Source organism: Cetorhinus maximus, unplaced genomic scaffold (genome assembly GCF_964194155.1).
Source record: "Cetorhinus maximus unplaced genomic scaffold, sCetMax3.hap1.1 HAP1_SCAFFOLD_390, whole genome shotgun sequence".
Lineage (NCBI taxonomy): Eukaryota > Metazoa > Chordata > Chondrichthyes > Lamniformes > Cetorhinidae > Cetorhinus > Cetorhinus maximus.
Genome location: NW_027596336.1, coordinates 341,125 through 358,317, shown reverse-complemented (window position 1 = coordinate 358,317; position 17,193 = coordinate 341,125). Strand labels below are relative to the sequence as shown.

Sequence of the window (17,193 nt, the reverse complement as noted above, 5' to 3'; positions counted from 1 at the left end):
AAAGACAATGCTGTACTGAACACAGGGTGTATGAAGCTGTGTGCCCTGTCTACCTAACACTGTTGGAACTGGTGCCCGGATTTTCAAAGCAACCACCCTGAGAAGAAAAATCTACTGTGAACTGAGACCTTTTGGGAATAAAACATGGAAATCTGCTCCATACAACTTCAGCTGGGAAGACAACTGAACAAAACAGCCACAACATGGAATCACCGCACTGAGACCAGCCAAGGAACAGCTAATCGTATACTCCTCTGTTTTAGTTTTCACGAACAGCAAAAATCCGATAAGCCAATCCTCTTATTCTGCCATCGGTACTGGTGTGTGTGTGAGCCCAGACGAATGTGTGTGGTGTATGAATGGTGGTTGCGATTTGCCTAGAATTTTTTTTTAGTTTGGGAGGTAGTTTCATTAAACTTATCTTGTTCTTTGTTTAACCTAAGGAAAGCTGTCTGAATAATTCTTTAGAACCTAAATGCGTAAATAGTGGGACTCTTATGGAATTGGAAAAGCACATCCTCTCTGAATTCACAAACTCCCTGTTACTGTCAAACTTGAAGTGGGTGAATAGGGGAGTCATTTCACCCCTCCTCACATGGTTGTAACAATGTAACATTATTATTGTAGAGCTAATCCTAAAGGTTATTCCTGATAATTAATTCTATTATTCTACATCGCCCAGATAAATTACACTTTCAAATGTAATACAAATGAACTGTGGCTGACCCATCAGATTCTTTTATTGTGTATGTAATATGCAAGCTTACAAGAATTTATGACAACTGCAGCCAAACCTATAGGGCCAGAACTTTCGAGGAGTGGCAACCACAGTCAGGGGAAGTCGGCGGGGCCGTTCCCATGGAGGATAGTGGGGGGCAGGGGTATTCGGGAGGTCAGTACAGTAGTTACCCAGGAGTTAGGAGTGATTTTAATTCTTCTAACTTTTCCTGGGTAACTTCTATAAAAGTCAGTCAGAACCATCTGAACACCCCAATTTAAATCGGAGTATCGGATGGTTCCTAGTGCAGGGTAATTGCCAATCGGAAGTTTAAACTTCCCAGGCAATTGCTATGCAGTCCTTGCGTGGGGACCTCCGGGGGGTTCCCCAGCACATCTTTTGAGATACCTCCTGTTACAATCCTCTGAAGATCGGAACTCATGGGCCACAATGTCTGCTTGTTCATCTTTTTCTAGACATACTTCTATACTCCTATAAAGTTTGTTTTGTAGTAGTTTTGTTCCTTCCCCTTAGATTCCTCCAAGCAATACCCAATTTCCCAGCCAAACATCTTTAATCAGCTGAGAATGTACAGGGGTGTCTCAAGTGAACGTAGAAAATAGGAGCCGGAGTAGGCCATTCAGCCCCTCGAGCCTGCTCTGCCCTTCAACTAGATCATGGCTGATCTTCTATCCTAACACCATTTTCCCGCACTATCCCCAGATCCCTTTAATATCTAGAAATATGTTGATCTCTGTCTTAAACATACTCAATGACTGAGCATCCACAGCTCTTTGGGTTAGAGAATTCCAAAGATTCACCACCCTCTGAGTGAAGAAATTCCTCCTCAACTCAATCCTAAACAGCCTACCTCTTATACTAAGACTGTGTCCCCTGGTTCTAGACCACCCCACCTACCCCGCTGCCAGGGGAAACACTTCTTGTGTCTACCCTGTTAAACTCGGTAAGAGTTTTGTATGCTTCAATGAAATCACTTCTCATTCTTCTAAACTCTACAGAATACTGGCCCATTCTCCTCAATCGCTTCTAATAGGACAACCCTGCCATCCCATGGCAAGTATATCCTTTCTTAGGTAAGGTGACCAAAACTGTACACAATATTGCAGATGCATTCTCACCAAGGCTCTATACAATTGCAGCAAAACTTCTTTACTCCTGTACTTAAATCCTCTTGCAATAAAGGCCAACATACCATTTGCCTTCCTAATTGTTTGCTGCACCTGCACTTTAGCTTTCAGTGGCTTATGAACAAGCTAACCCACTACTGTTTGGTGGCCTGTAAACTACTACCAATGTTTGCTGCCTCTTGCTATTTCTTAGCTCCACCCAAACCGATTCTACATTTTGATCTTTTGATCTAAGATCCTTTCTCACTAATGTACTGATCTTATCCTTCATTAACAGTGCTTCTCCACCTCCTTTTCCTTTTTTCCTATGCTATCTAAATGTTGAATACCCTTGAACATTCAGTTCCCATCTTTGGTTACCCGGCAGCCACAGCGCTGTAATGACAATTAGATCATACCTGTTTACTTCTGTTTGTGCTGTCAATTCATCTACCTTGTTGTGAATGCTGTGCACATTCAGATAGAGTGCCTCTAATTCTTTCTTTTTATTTTTTTTCACAACCTCTAGCCTTATCTTCTGGCGTACTCTTATTTTGTACACTCTTTCCCTTCCGGCTACACTCTGATTATCCTTGTTGCTATCTTGCTCTCTTGCCTTATCCTGTTTCTTTTGCTTCCCTCACTTGACCTGCCACCCCCACTTTTTAGTTTAAAACCTTCTCTACCACCCTAGTTATATGACTAGGTCCCAGCACAGTTCAGGTGAAGACCATTCCAATGGTACAGCTCTCACTTTCCCTAGTACTGATGCCAGTGCTCCATTAATCGAAACCCATTTCTCCCACATCAATCTTTGAGCCATGTGTTTAACTGTCTAATCTTATTTACCCTATGCCAATTTGCTCATGGCTCATGTGATCCAGAGATTATTACCTTTGAGGTTCTGCTTTTTAATTTAGCCCCTAGCTGCTCATACTCTCTAAGCAGAACCTCTTTCCTAGTCTTACCTATGTCACTGGTGCCTACGTGGACCATGAAAACTGGATCCCCCCCTTCCACTGCAAGCTCCTCTCCAGCCTAAGGCAGCTCTTTAGACTCAGACTCTCGACTGCATAGAACTGTGTCAACCCCCCTCCCTGACTATACTGTGCCCAACTACAACTACATTCCTATAAATTCCCCCTCACCCTGCTTGAATGGTGTCATGACCACGGATCATAGCCCCGGAACTACTTACGGACATATTGAACTTTTAAGTAAGACGTGTTTTTTTTTAAAGGACATACAAGCAAAGATTGTAAAGTGACCACTTGCTGGAAAATTCCTATGTGGATTACACTTAACCAACGAGTTCAGGAAATGCAGTGTCACACCTAAAAAGGTGTCAAGGCCTACTTCAAAGGAAAAGAGGCAATGCAAAAACTGAACTGTAATCTCCTGTGGTTGTAGAGATAATGAAGGCTGGTTACCATTTTAGCAGAAACCATCTCCTGTGAGTTAAATTCCAGACTGTGGATATGATGTGAATTGAAAAGAAAGCAGATCAGGACGAAAGACATGGTTCTTTATTCCCTTGTAGGAATGTACAAGAAAAGGGTTAAAAGCCTATTGCAATCCTGGTCTCTCTGTGTGCTAATTTTGGTGTTCAGTGTGTGCTGTGAAGGTCACAGCTGAAGAACATCAACTAGGCATCCCTGCACTTGCAGGTAAAAAGTCTCTCTCTGATTGCTGGAGGCAAGTCACAAGTCAACAAAACCACAATCGAAAAGGAAACAGGACAACTGCTTTCAGCTAACCTGCAGAACCAAGAATCTCCAAACCAACTGCTTAACTGCCCAAAGTCAGCTCTACCGGAATCACCCAACTTAAAGGCCGTAATGTTTCATCATTTACTCCTCATGGACCAGCCAAAGGCTGATTCGTATATCTTTTTAACTTTTACTTCTGGACTCACTTCTCATTTCTAATCTGTGTGTATGTGTGTTGCATTTGCATTATAGTAACAAATAAGCTCACTCTTTCTTTAACTCAAGGAAGCCTTGTTAAATTGGCTCCTTTTAAAACATAAATACATTTGGACTGGGAAAATATATCCACAAGGGAAGGGATCCTTTTTAAATTAACCCTGTTGTGGTCAGCCAAGGGGATTGCATAAAGAAGGGGAGCCAGTTCATTCCTCCTCACCCGGGAGCATGACAATTTGGGGTATCTCGTCTGGGATCATAACAAATTGGGGAAACCTCGCCCGGGGACCAGTCGTAACAATGGTTTCCTACACCACGGTGCCATGATCAGTTTGCTCATCCACCCTGCAGCTCCTGCTTTCATCTGAACAAGCTAGAAAAACCTCAAACCTGTTGAAAAATTGCAAAGGCTGAGGGCCCTCCCTTCTCGATCCCCATACCTGCCTCAGTCACAGGCACAACCTCCTGTCCCTGACCATGGACCAAATCATACGACCCTATCCTAAGGCACAACCTCCTGTCCCTGACCATGGACCAAATCATACGACCCTATCCTAAGGAACAAACTGTCCAGGTAACTTTCCCTTTCCCTGATGTGTCGTAGTGTCTGCAACTCAGCTCCAGCTCATTAGCTCTGAGCCAAAGTTCCTTCAGCCACAGGCACTTACTGCAGATATGTTTGCCTTGGATCACACAGGTGCCCACAATCTCCCGCATTCTGCACACATCATCTGCCCTACCATCTTTATAACGTTTAATTAATTTTATTTTATTGGTTAAATTTTAATTAATATCTCTCGTCCTGCCTGTGGTTATATTCTTATTATTTCAATAAATGTTCTACTCCCTCTGATTAAAATTCTCTACTTAAGATGAAAACAAAATACTCACCAGCCAATCTAATAAGCTTTATTACTTTAGTAAGCCTCACTACTACTAAAAAAACCTTACAATTACTAAAATTACCCAAGTTTTGAAAGATCAATGAGAAAAATACCCACCAACCAATCAACTACTTGTTTTCCTGTGATGTCACACTTTGATTTTTTTTTTCTCTCTCTCAGAACTCGGCTGGTCTGCTCCGGAGCCACAGACCGGACTGGATGGCTCCTTTAGATGCTGCTGTCTGCCTCTGGGAGTCTTTTAGGTGACGCTGCCTGTCTCCAGGTCTTCCACTCTCCCGCTCTTTTAGATGCTCTTGCCTGTCTCCGGGTCCTCCTCTCTCCCACTCTTTTAGATGTTGCTGCCTGTCTCCGGGTCCTTCTCTCTCCCACTCTTTTAGATGCTGCTGCCTGTCTCCGAGTCCTCCTCTCTTCCGCTCTTTTAGATGCTGCTGCCTGTCTCCGGCCCTCCTCTCTCCCACTCTGTTAGATGCTGCAGCCTGTCTCTGGCCCTCCTCTCTCCCACTCTTTTAGATGCTGCCGCCTGTATCCAGTCCTCCTGTTTCTCACTCTTTCAGATGCTGCTGCCTGTATCCAGTCCTCCTGTCTCTCACTCTTTCAGATGCTGCTGCCTGTATCCAGTCCTCCTGTCTCTCACTCTTTCAGATGCTGCTGCCTGTATCCAGTCCTCCTGTCTCTCACTCTTTTAGATGCTGCTGCCTGTATCCAGTCCTCCTGTCTCTCACTCTTTCAGATGCTGCTGCCTGTATCCAGTCCTCCTGTCTGTCACTCTTTTAGATGCTGCTGCCTGTCTCCGGGTCCTCTCTTCTGCTCCTCCTGGTTGTGTTTTGTTTCTTTTCTTCCTCCCCTCATCAATATAATCAAGATAAGGAACTCACATCACAGTGAAATACACCCTATGGTGTAGTGTAGATTCATCAGTGTGCTGCAATGTTATGCACTTTTTTTTTTTAATGCTGATTTATGCATCAGGGCAAATTAATGTGCTGTGATAATTGCTAAAAGTTTTTTGCTGATACTGTTTCAATTACCAGCATTACTGAGGGCAGTTAAGAATGTTCTTAATCCCACAATGTGGTCAGCATAACATATTGCAATATGCTTAGTGGGAAAGGAGAAATGAGGCAGTTAAATTATCAAGTCTTTTCCTACAACCAAAAGCTGTGGTACAGGTACCTGTGAAGACTGAACAGTTCTTCAAATGATTCCTGTATTTTGCCGTCACATTGTTTCATTTGGTTGATTCTGTTTAGATAGAAAATAGGAACTTGTTCAGACTCAATAAAAAAAATCACTGTTTTGGAAATATTAAGGGTATAATAGCATACTGATTATATTACAGTGCTAATAATCTAGAGACCCGGACTAACGAGTGGGTGCTTTGAGTTCATATCCCACCACGGCAGATGGGAATTTACATTCACTAATACTGACCACGAAACTACTGGATTATTGTAAAGCCCATCTGGCTCATCAAGATGGTTGGGCCTAGGAGACTACTGTGAGAAACCCCTCCAGTAATGTCCCCCTTGGGGCTGAGATGATTGGCCTCCAACGACCACAACCATCTTTACGCTTGGTATGACACCAACAAGTGAAGAGTACATCATAGTTCATCACCTCCTCCCCCACCCCAATTCCCAATGACCTCAATTTTGCTAGGGCTCCTTGATGCTGCATTCGGTCAAATGCTGCTTTTATGTGAAGAGCAGTCACTGTCAACTCACCTTTTGTTCATGTTTGGACCAAGGTTGTAATGACCGGTTCTGGCGGAACCCAAACTAAGCATCAATGAGCAGGTCATTGCTGAGTAACTGCATTGCTGGGCGGCTGCCAGTATTGTAGCTGCACCTGGAACAGCTTGGTGGTTAGTTCTGGAGCACAAGTCTTCGGTACTGCAGCCAGGATGTTGTCAGGGCCCATAGCATTCGCTGTATCCAGAGCCTTCAGCTATTTCTTGATATCACATGGAGTGGACCAAACCATATTGCTGTTCCTTCTCTGTCATGGGTCAGACTTCTGGAACTCCCTTTCTAACAACACTGTGAGTGTACCTGCACCAAATGGACTCCTGTGCTTCAAGGAGGCTCACAACTACCTTTTCAAGGGCAATTAGGAATGGGTAACAAATGGTGGTCTTGCCAGCAATGCTTAGATCCCATGAATGAAGGAAAAAAAAGATTATTTCAAAAGGATCGGCTGAAAATAAATTTCTGTCAGGCAGTAAAAAGCCCCGTATGATTTGCTACCATGAAACATTTTGATTAGAGGGGAACAATGGAGCAGGCACTCAGATGATGGAGCGATGTTCAGATATTTCCTATGTTCCTGTGAATGTCAGATAAACAGTTGGACAACACATTCGTCAAACAACACCAAAAACCCAATTCACTGGTTGGTTATTGTTTGTGCCACCCTACTGTGCACAATTACCTGTGGTTTTCTCCCTATGTAACAACATAAATATCTATACACTTCAAAAGTAATTAGCTTTGAACTGCTTTGGGATATCCTGATGAAATGAAAAGCATTATATAAAAGCTGTCCCTTAGTTACAAGATTTTAAGTCTGTCTTGGATTCTGCTGCTGTCTTTCTGGATCCTTTTGTTTCAGCCTTTATGTTGAATCATAGAATGATTACACCACAGAAGGTGGCCATTTGGCTTGTCACATCCGTGTCAGTTCTCTGGAAGAGCAACTCAGTTAGTCCCATGCCCGGTCCCCCTAGTCTTTCAAATTCTTTCTCCTCAGGAGCTTATCCAATTCTCTTTTGAAAGCCACAAATGAATGTGTCTCCACCACGTTGCAGTGCATTCCAGATCCTAACCACTCACTGTGTTTAAAAAAAGGGTTTTCTCATGCCGCCATTGGTTCTTTTGCCAGTCACCTTAAATCAATGTCCTCGGCTAACAGGAATAGTTTCTCTCTATCTACTCTGTCAAGGCCCATCATCATTTTGAGCACTTCTTTCAAATCTCTCAACCTTCTATTTTATAAGGAGAAGAATTTCGACTTCTGCAATCTATCCACATAACTGAAGTCCCTCATCCTTGGAACCATTCTCATAAATATTTTCTGCATCCGCTCTAAAGCCTTCACATGCTTTCTAAAGTGTGTTGCCCAGCATTGGACACAATCTCCACTTGAGGCTGAACCATTGTTTTGTGAAGGTACATCACAACTTCTTTGCTTTTGTATTGTATGCCAATATTTATAAAGTCCAGGATCCCATTTGCCTTTTTAACTAAATACGAAAGCAAAATACTGCAGATGCTGGAAATCTGAAACAAGAGAAAATGCTGTAAATGCTTGACAGGTCAGGCTGCATCTGTGGAGAGAGAAACAGAATTAATGTTGCAGGTCAATGACTTTTCATCAGACAGATAAGAACAATGCCTTTTTAACTACTTTCTCAACCTGCCCTGCCACATTCAATAATTTGCGCACAAATACCCCCAGGTCTCTCGGTTTCTGCCCCACCACGCCATCTGCCTGCCTGTAGAATTGTACCCTTGATTTTATATTGCCTCACCTTGTCCTTCCCCCCAAAATGTATAACTTCACATTTCTCTGCATTAATTTTTTTCTGCAATGTATCCATCCATTCCACCAGTCTATGACCTCTTGAAGCCTATCACTATCCTCCTCAATACAGTTCACAATACTTCCAAGTTTAGTGTATTCCAAAAATTTTGAAATTGTGCCCTGTCCACCCTCATCTGGGTCATTAATATATATCAAGCGAAACAGGGGACCCTTGGGGATCCCCACTGCATACCTTCCTTCAGTCTGAAAAACCGTTCATCACTCCTCTCTTCCCTGACCGTCAGTCAACTTAGTATCCATGCTGCCGCTTTCCCTTTTATTCCATGGGCTTTAACTTTTCTGGCAAGTCCATTATGTGACACTTTATGAAATACCCTTTGGAAATCTACCTCATCAACTGCATTACCCTCATCAACCCTCCCTATTACCTCATCAAAAAATTTAATCAAGTTCCCCTTAACAAATCCATGATGGATTTCCTTAATTAACTCACTTTTTTTTCCCAGATTATCATTTCTAAAAGCTCTCCCACCACCGAAGTTAAAGTGAACGGCCTGTATTTGCTGGATTTAACCTTACAACCCTTTTTAAACAAGGGTGTAACGTTTGCAATATTCTTTTTCACCTTTTTCAAAATTGTGATTCATCTTGTGAATTGTAAACAGCATTTTGCAGGAATTATTTTTTTCCCCTTTATCAATTTATACTTTATTTCAAAAGACTCCTTGCGAGTCAGCCCAGCATGATTTAAAGCGGCATCATACTTGAGAGTTAGACTGGTAAAGGTTTGTGACTATAGTCCTTTTGCTATTTTGTTTTATCCCACCCAGTGCTTTTCACCATAGTTTTGCAGACATCTGAAAGATGGTCTTAATTAAGATGGGCCAGCTTTAGAAACATAGGCCCCAGACTGAGTTGATGGCAGTTCTTTAGAAGTTTGGTATTAAAAACATAACACTACCATTGGAAACAGAATACTTGCCAATTCATTTTCCTTCTCCTGTAATTGCTTTCATATGTGGTAATTTGTTTCAGAACAAACTGCATAAACTTGACCTTAACCTAAAATAACAGGTTGAATAGCAGACCTTCTCTGGTGTACACAGTTGCTTACAATGTAAAGCTGCGAATGATTCCGGGAGAATTTTGTGCCTCACTGACCATTCTAAGAATGAACTTGTTTTGTTCAATTTTCTTTCACAAACAGCATCTGTTCCAACAAATTTACTTAACATCTTTATTGACACAAGTTACATAATGAGAAAAATGACTGAGTGCCAACATACACTGTCTGTTACACAGTAACCATGTCCATTTACTGACCCCACAAAGTTATAGCAATTGTGCATGAATTATATAAGTGAAATAGCCAGAGGAAACCAAATGAGCTCCAACACAGAAATTTAATGGCAAGGTTCAGATGAAGTTGTGAACTGTTGAAGTCCACGCAGTTAGTGATCTGAATGCCCATATTGAATGATTATTTCTGATTCATTCACAATATTTTCTCTGTATAATATTACATGGATATTTTTATAACTCCTGGGGCTGTTTTTTTCTTTTCTGATATTGCCACTGATCTATGGAAAAAAATTAGTCCAAAATATCATGACGCAGCGGCGACTCACTGAAAATCCAATTTTACAGATGGTGTTCAGATGATTCAACTGGGTGCAAGCAATTGCCAGAATATCAGTTTAATGAGGAGGGTCCATAATACCAAGTTAATGAGGGAAGCTCATTGTATATGGTAAGGATAAGTAGGGGCTTGGTAGAGTATTCATTAGGTAAAGAGATGTTCATAAGATATCAGGTTGTGAAGTATGATGAATATACAACATATTCACTAACCGTGAATTTGCCTGTTAACACAACGCCGTGAAAGGCATGAATAACGGGCATTGCAGAGAAATAACTTTTGCTTTTTTTGTATTGGGATTGCTTAGAACTGTTCCAAATTCATACAGTTGAAGTGCCATTAAATTTAGGAAGAACTGGTAAAATATATGCATTTATGAGCATTGTTCTTAAATAAGTACACGGAGATACAGTTGACTACGTTATAAAGATTCTAAAATTGAACACTTATGACTATAAACCTTTGCAGATGTGTGCGCGGCCGTGTTCTTCCTAGACTATTTTATGGTTAATCTTCGACATTTACATTAACTACATATGTTTGAAAACACGTGTATTTGAAGTATCCATATATCGCCTGGACTGTTCCCGGGATGGTAGCTAAGGACGCTCAATTTTTGACCTATTTTAAAGCTTTTTACTGTGTGAATTCGGACATTCCTGGTCCAAGATGACTAGCAGTGCATTCAGCACGACAGTAATCATTTCGGAGGTCTGACCTCATTATCCAGATACAGTAACTGCAACAAGTAAATTTAAGGCAGTTTGCTATTTTTACAATTTCCCTCGAGATTAATACAACGCAGCTGATTGATATATTCCGTGGTTTTCAATGTTTTTTTTTCATTGTTCCAGCAGATAACTGGCATGTAATCTTTCCAACTTTGTTTAGAAGCTAAAAAAAAAGTTAAGTTCTGATTTGTTTTTATCATGACCTTGGACAAATGTGGAATATAAGTTATCAGTTAGATTACTATAGGTACTTTATCTGAACGCAGTCAGCGGCTGAGAATCTCAATTACTTATTTGGGTGGGACTGCATCTGAAAATTTGCCGGGAGGGGAGCAAAGCTGGGGAACCACGTTAAAGCAACTGTAAGATTAAATTCTACAGAGTCAAAGAATCTTTACAGGGGGCCATTCGGCCTATCGAGTCTGCACTGGCTCTCCGAAAGAGCATTCTACCTAGCCCCACTCCCCTGCCTCATCCCCGTAACCTACAGAATCCTTGTCACAGTTAACCATGAAGCCAAAACAGTCGGAGCTTCCTGTCTGAGCGCAAGATCTGCAACTTATTATCGGGGCTCCTAACCTTGTCCGCTGCTTGAAATGTCAATACGTAAATTTTAAAGACATCCTCTCACTATACAGAGCCACACGAAGAGCGAAATGTGCTTTTGTAGATTCCTCAAAAACAGCCCAAGAGAGAATCGGGAAATCATGTATAAGCCTCCGAAAATAATAGGGGCAGGCATGAGTGAGTAGCAGTCAACATTTGTCCCTCGGAGTTTGATTTATAGGGAATAATGACTAATAGTCAGAGCATAGTAAAAGTGGCCTCGTTACTTGGATGCTGGCAGGAGACTAGGCTTGTTTTGGTTGAAATCCAAGGCAGGATCAGTTGCTGGGCGCGGTTTGAGATAAGATGAAAGTTTACAGACAGAGGGGGAAAAAAAACATTGCTTTGCCTCTCACCTCACTGGCTGCTGTTAACCCGCCTACCCGAAGACGCGTCTGCTCTATCCGCCCACCAAGTCGAATTATTTAAGGACCAGTTGTGAAATCGCAGCCCACATTCATTGTGTGAAGTGAGATCCAATCCTGTACAAAAAAGTTCCAGGCTTGCGATTTGATTTTTTTTTGTTTTGCTTTTTCGCTCTCTCTGTCACCATGCGTTTGTTAACTAAGAACGTGTTCACCACACCATTCATATTTGCAATCCTGTGTCATTTCATCGGCGGCAATCCCTCTTATGGTAAGAAGCGAAATTGTTTACTTCAATAAATCGTTTCCTTCAGAGCTCGTTCAACTGCAGGTTGATCATATAAACACGTTTTAATTCTTAAACGGTCGCGCAAAGTTAACTTATCGCTTTCCGAAATAGGCAAAGCTTGTTGGAAATAGAGTTGGGGTCGCGGTGGGCGGTAGGTGACATGGGCAATGATAATGTCAGATGCAACAGAAAGTGCAAAATTGTTAACAAAAGTTCGATCAAGTTGACGGGTTAAAATAAGTTCACGGTGTATTTCAAAGCGTCCAGTGACAACTTGTGCTACGGAGTGATTAAATCTACATTAACCAGCAGCTGCACAAGTGTAAAAACATTTTTCAATGAAATGAATAATAAATTGTTACATGGAACCCACAAAAGGCCAGCAGGCTGTGCAGCATCTAAGGGGAAATGTTATGATGGGCTCTCTCCATGCTCATTAAGCAACCCCGCCTCGGTTAAACCTGCCCCATTTTCAGATGCTGTCTGATCTGCTGTGTATTTCTAGGGTGATTTTTAAAAATTCACTTACAGGATGTGGGCGTCGCTGGCTGGGCCAGCATTTATTGCCCATCCCTAATTGCCCTTGAGAAGGTGGAGGTGAGCCACCTTCTTGAACCGCTGCAGCCCCTGTGCTGCAAATACACCCACCGTGTTGTTAGGGAGGGAGTTCCAGGACTTTGACCCAGTGACAGTGAAGGAACGATGATATATTTCCAAGTCAGGATGGTGAGTGACTTGGAGGGGAACTTCCAGGTGGTTGTGTTCCCATCTATCTGCTGCCCTTGTCCTTCTAGATGATCGTGGGTTTGGAAGGTGCTGTCAAAGGAGCCTTGGTGAGTTTCTGTAGTACATCTTGTAGATGGTACACACTTTGCTGCTGTGTGTCGGTGGTGGAGGGAGTGAATGTTTGCGGATGGGATGCCAATCTAGCGGCTGCTTTGTCCTGGATGGTGTCAAGTTTCATGAGTGTTGTGGGAGCTGCACTCATCCAGGCAAGTGGAGAGTATTTCATCACACTCCTGGCTTGTGCCTTGTAGATTGCGGACAGGCTTTGGGGAGTCAGGAGGTGAGTTACTCATTGCAGGATTCCTAGCCTCTGACCTGCTCTTGGTAGCCACAGTATTTATATGGCTAGTCCAGTTCAGTTTCTGGTCGATGGTGACCCACAGGATGTTGATAGTGGTGGATTCAACGATGGTAATGCCATTGAATGTTAAGGGACGATGGTTAGATTCTCTCTTGTTGGAGATGGTCATTGTCTGGCACTTGTGTGGCGTGAATGTTTCTTGCCACTTGTCAGCCCAAGCCTGGATATTGTCCAGGTCTTGCTGCATTTGGACATGGACTGCTTCAGTATCTGAGTTTTAAAACTTATCATATTGGTAGTATTGTTTTTTTAATCCCCAATAATACTCATCAATCAAACGCTAAAGCAGGGTTATAGAACTGTTAAAAAGAACAAAAAAAAACTTCGTACATTACCCAACTCATGGAGGAAAGTGCACGTTGATGGGCGTCTGAGGAAAGTCCAGACCGTTGTTATGTGTGTTTTTGGAGGGGGTGGTGACGGTGGGGGGTTGAAGGCTATTGATTAATGGTTTAGGAAGTGATGATTTAATGGAACCAGGCGAGCGAGCTGGTTTTGTTTCCTCTGTTATGAGGTTGGATGAAAGTGCAGATGAAGCCCAGGGTGTAAAAGTGATAGGAATCCTTGGAAGAACCGGGAGAGATTTTACAAGGATACGGGGATATATAATATATTTTCTTTTTAAAAGCGAGTTTATTTCTGGGCGAAATAAAGCTTTGTGCTACTGAAGATAGTGAAAGCTGAGAGTTAGATGGCAAAAGTAAAATCAAAGGACAGAACTGGGACAGACCTGCAGGTTTCTCACACCTCTTCACATTCGTCTCTTTAAAACGCAGCGACTGACTCTTAAAAAGGAGCCAGTAATATTTGAGAAAATACAGGGGCTTGTACTGGAAGAGATGGTAAAGGCTTGTGGCTGGGGGGTGGGTGACAGTCTGTGTGAACCCTAGGCACCCTCCAAGCTCTGTTAACAATGTTGACGTGACATGAAAGGTGCCGTACAGACAGGGCGGGTCACAGCAAGCGTACAGCCTCCGACTGCTGACTCTTCGGGTCACGAGTCTCCGGGACCTCAATAAGCAGCCTTAGGCGAAGAAGGCAGGAAATAGGAATTAGACACTCAGGGGTATTCCTCCCCTAGAGAGGAGAAACCGCTATCAGGAAAGCGGAGTAACTGAAATTTCCTAGTAATTTTAAAGGATACACATTTGTGTTTTTTTTAATTAAATAAACACACGGAGAGGAAAGGACATAAGTTGAGTCCGACACTCTCCGCAAACTGGGTGTCGAGGCAATGGGGTATGAAATAAGATGCGGTTTTACAACACATTTGGACTCCTTGGACTCGGTTTCACACTAAAGTTTCCGGCTGCGTCAATCCCGTCCGTTTGATTTCAGCAAGGATGCACGTATTTTTAGCTGGTTTAGGGGGTCTGACGCTGGGACCAGATAGAGTCAGGGGTTTTGGTGTGAATGAGGGGCGGCATTGCCCGGAGGTGGAAAAGCAAGTCAGTGACACCAAGCGCAACGTGAATCCCCTCCTACAATTATTCCACCAGAAAAATCCTCAAAATGCAAGTTGGCAGCACCGAATGCAAAGCGAGCATTTCCCGCAAACGCACAAAAGCATTCTTTGATTGTACCCACTACCCCCGATGTAAAACATTTTGTGGATCATCCTCCCACAGATGGAACGTACAATTTAATCTTTTGTGCTCTACAATTCCACTCCTACGGAGTTGTGCATTTAGAAGCACCAGTTCTAAATGCCAATACTCTGGGCGATTTCAATAGCAGGGAGGATAAAAACATGGCTGTGCTAAGAGAAATGGTCACCTCACAAATGTATTTACAAGTGCACCTGAAATAGTAAGGGCAGCAGACACATGGGGGACAGCATCACCTGCAAACTTCCCTCCAAGCTCGCCATCCTGACTTGGAACGATATCGCCGTTCATCCACATCCTTGGATCAAAATATTGGAACTCCCCCTCCAACAGCACTGTGGGTGTACCTACACCACATGGACTGCAGCGGTTCAAGGCGGTGGCTACCACCGCTCAGGGTGATTAGGGATGGTCGATAAATGCTGGCCTTGGCAGAACTGCCCACATCCCCTGAAAGAATTTTTTTTTAAGTTTTTTTTTTGGCGTTTGCTTTTTGGTACAGTCTAAAAAGGAGGAAATTGAATATGTTTAAATTTGACACTGACTTACTTATGTTCATTCATGGGCGACCAACTCTTGCGCAGAAAATTAAGGGACAGCCTGCGATGTGCGGGGTGGGGGGGTGGTGGGGCGTGTGCTGCCAGAGCTGTAAGAACGGGGTTGGAGGGGTGTCCAGCTTGGTATTTTACAGCACAAAAGGGGGGTGGGTGGGGGGGAAGCAGGTACTGCGCATGGGAGAAATTTAAAGGTCCAAATTACAGGACAAACAGCGTCCCGGCAGAATGCAACCCAGGACTCAGAAACAGGACGACCGCATAAAAGAAGGGATGGTTGGTCACCTTGTTCATTGGTTGTGGATGTCGCTGGTAAGGTCTGCATTTATTGCCCTTGGGAAGGTGATGGGTGTCCACCATCTTGAATTGCTGCAGTCCATGTGGTGAAGGTACCCCCACTGTGCTGTTAGGCAGGGAGTTCCAGGATTTTGACCCGGCGACAATGAAGTAACGGATTTTTTTTTCCCAAGTTATGATGTGTGACTTGGAGGGGAACTTGCAGACGGTCATGTTCCCAAGCAGCTCCCCACTTTGCTCTTCTAAGGCAGTAGAGTTTGGAAAGTGCTGCCGAAGAAGCCTTGTCGAGTTACTGCAGTGCATTTTGTGGCTACGTTGCAGTCATGGTTCGCTGCCGATTGATTAGACAAAAATGTCACAGTCAATGAACAGAATTTAGTGTATATGCTTAAATGCTCCTGCACAGAACCTGGCCAGGGAGCAGTATTATTGGGGCAGTATAACTGGGTCCAGGCTCTTCACACTGTTCTCAGTGTAGGTATTGGTATTACAAATTGAGCACAGGTCCTACCTTCAACATATTAAAGTAAAAAACTGCATAATCTTAGAAGTTGGAAGCATTTGTTTCAGAATAACTGCTGACACTGAAAGGCCGAGAGAGTTTTATTTCTAATCACCTTTGTCGCAGTGGCGTTCAGTGATGTTGAGCACCACTATGTTTAATTCAAATGCATTCACTTTTGAAGGGAATGTTCTGTAGTTCAATGACTCAGTATCAGCTGGAAGTAATAATGTATAGGCTGAAGCGACATCATCCTACACTGACCAATGAGCAATGGGTAGGAGTATTTGACCAAAATTGGATGAGATGATCAGTAGGTAAAGTGTTTGGAATTGCAATCATGTTGAAGTTGTAACGTGCCATTTTTCTTAGTTTTTTTTATAGAAAAAAGAAATGAAAAAATGAAATAAAGTTAAATCTCCTGTGTGTTTTGTTTCACATATTATTTTTTTCTAGCAAATAAAAATGTACTATTTAAATATTTGATATTTTTTGACACAGTCACTAGAAGAGCCACATCAAAAAATCCATGAACCAATTCAAAGAAAATGCAAATAATTTGTTACCAACCCTGTGATCTTTAAAGTAACAGTTGGGGCAATTGCAGTACCAATTACTTTACAATGCCATCAGTGCAATTTTCTAAAGAATCTTCAAGTGTTGAAGCTTCACTTTGAAGCACTGTGTCCTTTCTGATTCATTCAGTGTCAAGTCACCGGCTACAAGAATAGGTTCTATTTTTTAGTTAAGGACCAGGCGTGGGATCAGAACTCAGTCTTTTGCAACCCTTGCAAAGTTAGTTAAAATGACTATCAGGTCTTAGAATGTTAGAAGGAAGTAGGAGACTGGGAGGAATTTGCAGTGCTTATAGTAGCTCCTAGCTGTTCAAAAAATGAATTAATGCAGCACCCAATAAATAATCTGTGTCAATGAAAGGCTGTTTTCTGCAGCTGACCTCTCTTCCATCTCATGTTGTAGGATTCTAAGTTCATATTTGATTTAGAGATCGAGTTGAAGGGGACAGGATAGCTTTCCGTTCTCCATGGAAGTATTTGCCTAAACAGAATGTTTTCATCAGTGCAGTTAGAACATTATTTGCATTTATCACCTTCACTGATTTTCATCCATGTGCAGCTGATGAAGGGGATTTCACTGGTTATTCTTTCTTCCAACACTTTTTTTTATCTGTGTTCATGGCTGGGTAGCACTTTTCATAAGCAGCCCAATTCTCTTTTACA

At 42.5% G+C, this 17,193-nt stretch overlaps 1 protein-coding gene across 2 annotated transcripts in view; it reads left to right on the top strand.

The window, feature by feature from the left end:
- Positions 1–17,193, top strand: part of LOC144673584 (follistatin-like) — a 59,335-nt gene that overhangs the window by 25,814 nt on the left and 16,328 nt on the right. Inside the window, exon 1 of one of the 2 annotated variants that reach the window (XM_078535336.1) lies at positions 11,639–11,830. The exons of the other annotated variant lie outside the window; for it this stretch is intronic. Coding sequence (XP_078391462.1) covers positions 11,746–11,830 — 85 coding nt within the window. The 5' untranslated portion in view covers positions 11,639–11,745. Of the gene's footprint in view, positions 1–11,638; positions 11,831–17,193 lie in introns of those variants that run through there. 2 annotated transcript variants of the gene reach the window in all.